At 40.1% G+C, this 4,840-nt stretch overlaps 2 protein-coding genes across 2 annotated transcripts in view; one reads left to right on the forward strand and one right to left on the reverse strand.

Moving 5' to 3' along the window:
* The window catches only part of SARC_11492 (hypothetical protein), a 5,750-nt gene extending 5,343 nt beyond the window's left edge, over positions 1-407 (reverse strand). Inside the window, exon 1 of the mRNA XM_014294422.1 lies at positions 148-407. Within this exon, the coding sequence (XP_014149897.1) occupies positions 148-286 (139 nt within the window). The 5' untranslated portion in view covers positions 287-407. The remainder of the gene's footprint in view (positions 1-147) is intronic.
* A 401-nt stretch (positions 408-808) lies between these two features.
* Positions 809-2,745, forward strand: SARC_11493 (hypothetical protein). The gene has a single exon (XM_014294423.1). The coding sequence runs from the start codon at positions 872-874 to the stop codon at positions 1,526-1,528; it is 657 nt and encodes a 218-aa protein (XP_014149898.1). The 5' UTR covers positions 809-871; the 3' UTR covers positions 1,529-2,745.
* Positions 2,746-4,840: the final 2,095 nt, after the last annotated feature.

Below are 4,840 nucleotides of genomic sequence, written 5' to 3' on the forward strand. Positions count from 1 at the left end.
TATACCTAATATACGTAATATAGCTGTAATTGAATCAGTGTTCTAAAATCTTTGTGGGCACACGCGCTTTAAAATGTGCTCAATTTCGAGTGGTTTTTACAAATACCCTGTTTCAAGATACAACCGTAGTGTTCACGTCACACTTACAGGGTATGAGAGAGGTTTTGAAGAAACGGACTGATTGAGTGGTCAACAGGGGAGCGTATTGATGCGCAGTACGGATGCGACCATATTGTGAAGCGCTGCGGGCAGCAAAAGCCAGCCTCAAGGTGGACGCCATGTTCATATACAAGTGCTCTTTACTAAGGTGTCCTTGTTTCTACTAGGTTCTACCTTTATCTCTAAATTATATGGTGGTGTATTTTGATATTTATACTGTAATTACAATACACTATACAGCGAATACATTGGTTGTACACTACAACATCATCATGTGAGTGGGTGACTCTCCTGTCCTACCTTGTCCAGACTCCTGACTCCCCACTCCCCAGTCCCCACTCCCCAGTGACCAGTGACCGGTCTCTGTCAGATGGAGTCACTGAGTGAGGGATGGCGATGAGCTTGCGAATGGGACAGCCATCCTATTTGGGATTTTGAAAATGTTTCGCAGGCCTAATTATTGGTCCTCGCAATTCTATTTTGATTATCAATCCCCCGCCAAAAGAATAAACAATCGTATTAGTTTCCCACTAAAGGGACAATTAGTTCAAGAACAATCTGGTGGAGGGTCGGACAAATCGTGGTTCAGCCGCGCAGCACTATGTAAATATGCACAAAATTAAATTAAATTAAATACACACACAAACAGAGGCGACAACGCGACACGCTCAGCAAGTACTAGCACAGGTGTACTGGTATCGCAACGACAGTCATGGACACGACGGATGTAATGATGGGCATAGGCCCCCTGCCATACGTAGACTCAGAATATGAGAGTGAGGATATGCGGGCCATGGTGGATGCCATGATTGAGGACGAGGCCAGCAAGTTCCCCATCACAGCCAAGAACTATCTCTCATATTTAGGACAGGAATATACCCCCAAATTCACGAGCGAGTTACTGAAGAACGAGTATGCACGAGTAAGCACAGGAAAGCCAATGGCTCCCTTTGATGTGAAACGGTATAAAGTGGCGGAACCCACTGTTGGTGCCACCAAGGAGGACGCGTGGAGGGCCGCCACCGACCACGTGGCCACACAGCTGGAAATGCAGCACGACCGCATCATCAATTTAGAGCTTCTGATCAAATACGGTAAGACAGCGTGGCTAGAGCACACGAAAGAGCTGGAGCTGGTTAAGGACACGGCTCAGACGCAGCTGGAGAAGATTACCGATGACTTGGAGGAGCTTAATGGCACCCGCGCAGCCGAGCAGCAGGACGCCGGCATGCGACTGCTCGACCTTCAGGCGCAGCTAACCACATTCTTGGACCAGAAATTGGAGGTGCAGAAGGCCTGCTATACGTTGGAGAGAGAGCTACAATACCTCGAGCAGAAGACTCAGAACACGGGCGGTGCGGCGGAATAGACTAACAACCACCACACCACACATAGCAAACCCCCCGAGACAAATCGGGCGAAACTTACCACGTGGGCACTTTGAAGCATTTTTCACAAACATTCAATGAGCACTTTTAGGCATTCAACGCTTTCACCAATATTGCGAAACAGGCCTTAAGGGAAGGGTCTAAGTACAACAATGTAATGACTGGCATCGGAATGATTATGGCATAAGCGCCGCACATCTTGCCGAGAGTTAGAGTGTCGCCGCCTTTCGACATGCAGAAGCGGTTATATCATCCACACAGTTGAAAGCTGTTATATCATACACACAGTCGGAAGCTGTTATATCATCCACACAGTTGAAAGCTGTTATATCATCTACACAGTCGGAAGCTGTTATATCATCCACACAGTGTAACCACAAAGACACTTGAAACGCTAAAACCATGAGTCAACGGTACGGTGTTATGGTTGATCATTTTACTTCTGCGTGGATTCCTTGGGTTTGTCTATACTAACTAAGTATGACCCCAGGCCGGCCCAGGGGCTCTGGCCATTCGAGATCGCATTGCCCAGGGACTTCCTAGTTTATATCCGCACTGCGTAGTGGGTATGAGCAAGGCTCTCTCACTTTGCGTGATGACATCGTGTTGTGAACCAGATACGAATCAAGGACTGGCAGCTAAAAAAGTAAGCTCGGCGGATGTAGCAGATGACCTGGTTGTCTACGGATGTGGTGAGGGCGCCAGAGTACAGACTGTACGGCACACAGCACAGATAGTCAAACTTGAGCTATCGCAAAAGCACAGTCTCAGACTTCTGCGTAAGTGGAGGGCAGCAATTTTCTCACGGTCTACAGGGTTAACAACGTGCTCGCGTCACATTCTGTAACCATGGACATATACATAAACCAATCGGTGTGTAGAATGATTGTCAAAGTGGGTTGTTGTTTAGAATATAATACATACGCTCATGTGTCTGTGTTAAAGGCACTGCATTGCAGAAAAGTCTGACAATGGCTTGCAACAAGCTATCGGATGCATACTGCATGCTTGCGAAGAAGCGTGCCCCCAGGCGAGGTGTACCTGCACGTGTCAATTATGGTTGGTTGTGTACTTCCTGACAACACTGTAAATACCTACCCGGGTATGACTACAGTTGTCTTGCTCGCAGTTTTCCAATGCATGCCTATAATCGCAATAGGTACTATACTGTGGGCGTGTTTCTAATTAAATATAAATAGGAATTTTATATCTAATATAGTGAGCATGCATTTTATATTATTTGTACTTCAAAATATAGCGGCAAATATGTGATATGTTATTTCACGTTTCTGTCGACAGCGATTCTTCCTAACACTTCAGTAGTCTGTCTTGCTACGTCATCACGACTGCATTCAGTTAATATTCGGGTACTTTGCATTCGATATGGAATATCGCTATGTGTATAACTTGAAGACGGGTGGCAGAGGTAACGTTACTGATTGTTATTGCACTTTGGAATTCCAAATTATTCGCTAATAAGGGCAGAAATAGACTTAGGAAAATATTACATTTGCAACCGCGAATGGCCTTAAATGAACTACCTGCTACGAAGATCCTACGGATAAATTAATATATATTTATATATATGCACGTGTATGTTTGTAAATATGTTTCAATATTAAATAACTATATACGTACATATAATATTTATATATACATAATATGATCATACACACACTCATAATATTTATATATATATATATATAATACGTGAACACATATATAGATATATATATAATACACATATATATATAATATACAAGCATATATATATATTAGTGTATATGTATATATATTGTTAAATTGTTATTTATTATACTATTATATTTTTTATAGTGTATATGTATATATATATAAATCACGCGTATATATATATATATACGAAGCTTCTCAAAATAAATATCTTTTGGAGGATATATGTATATATATAAAGGATGTAGAAAATATATATGATTATATTGAGCACACGAATAGGTTCAACTGAACTACTATACATGTATATATAAATACATATATATATATATAAGTATGCATGTATGTATGTATGTATTCACCTTAATGAAGTTCAATCATATTCATTTGCATTTTATCCCAAGTCTTGTTTACAAATAATAGCTAGTGAGAATATCTCGGCTAGTTTAGTATTAAAGACAAAGTTATATAGTAACGGAGTCTTACTAGTACTAAAAAAATTATAACTCGCCTTGAAGTCTGCTTGGCTTATTCAGTATTAAGGGCGAAGTTATATATCAACGAAATCTTCGTACTACCAGTCGTACTCTTTTATTGGGTTGTATACCAAATATTCTCCCCACCTAAATAAACAAAGCTGGTGTTTATTGCAACATTTAACTTTTATTTTTATTGTTTCCAATAAACCATAAAATGTTCTATAATAGAGACATATACTTTCACTATTTACATATAAAATACCTAACCTGTAAACCGTTTTGATGAAAACACAATAACAATGGCCGCACGCACGTTCATTGATCATTTCTCCGAAAACGTAATTTCCTTTAATTCACTTTCATAGCAGGCTCAGTCTCAACGTTGATCCAAAAGCTTCAATACAATTCAGTTTGATTCATAATTCTGAAAATGAACAAGCCGATCATTCTTTTCCAAATCTATTTTGGTTTCAAAGATTTGTATGTGTTTAGTACACTTTCAGTATAATAGCCAGTATGTGCACGCAGAAGCTATTGTAAGTGATTGTGGTGTCGTGTAGCGTCGCTGTGTGCGGCAATAGGAACAATACTGTGCATAGCGGAAATAAGTATCTTTTGTTCGTATCCCTGGACCGAAGTAGTACCCAGCAACACTAGCTAACAAGGCAACTGAGAGAGCAAAAAGTAAGGTTGAGGCTTACAATCAGATGCTTGACAAATTAATTGAGGCTTATTTTCGTTTGTCTGAGACAGAAGATGGGTTGTCTACTTTTTAAGTGATACATTTATTTCTATAAACACTGCCAATCGAGTGGTTTTGAATATAAGAATCGATATCAAAATATTCCGCAAAATGCCATAAACTAGACATCAGTGCCCATACCGTGATCATTAAAATGCGTTCAATGCCAAATTCGGGATACCAAGTACCTATTTTATAACAAACCTTGACATAAAATACTGAAAACAAAAATAAATGTCCATTTATCCACAACTCTGATATCCAACGTTTCTGCTTAATGCTAAGAAAGGGACATACAAAGTGTCAAACGTTCCCAAACCTTGATATTCAATTTTTCGCACAATGCTGAAAAGAGAATATAGATGTTCACATTGCAATCA

Source organism: Sphaeroforma arctica (assembly GCF_001186125.1).
Source record: "Sphaeroforma arctica JP610 unplaced genomic scaffold supercont1.1718, whole genome shotgun sequence".
Lineage (NCBI taxonomy): Eukaryota > Ichthyosporea > Ichthyophonida > Sphaeroforma > Sphaeroforma arctica.

What these genes read in the sequence shown, in the direction of transcription:
- SARC_11493 (XM_014294423.1), top strand. Translation starts at nt 872, where the DNA reads ATGGACACGACGGATGTAATGATGGGCATAGGCCCCCTGCCATACGTA.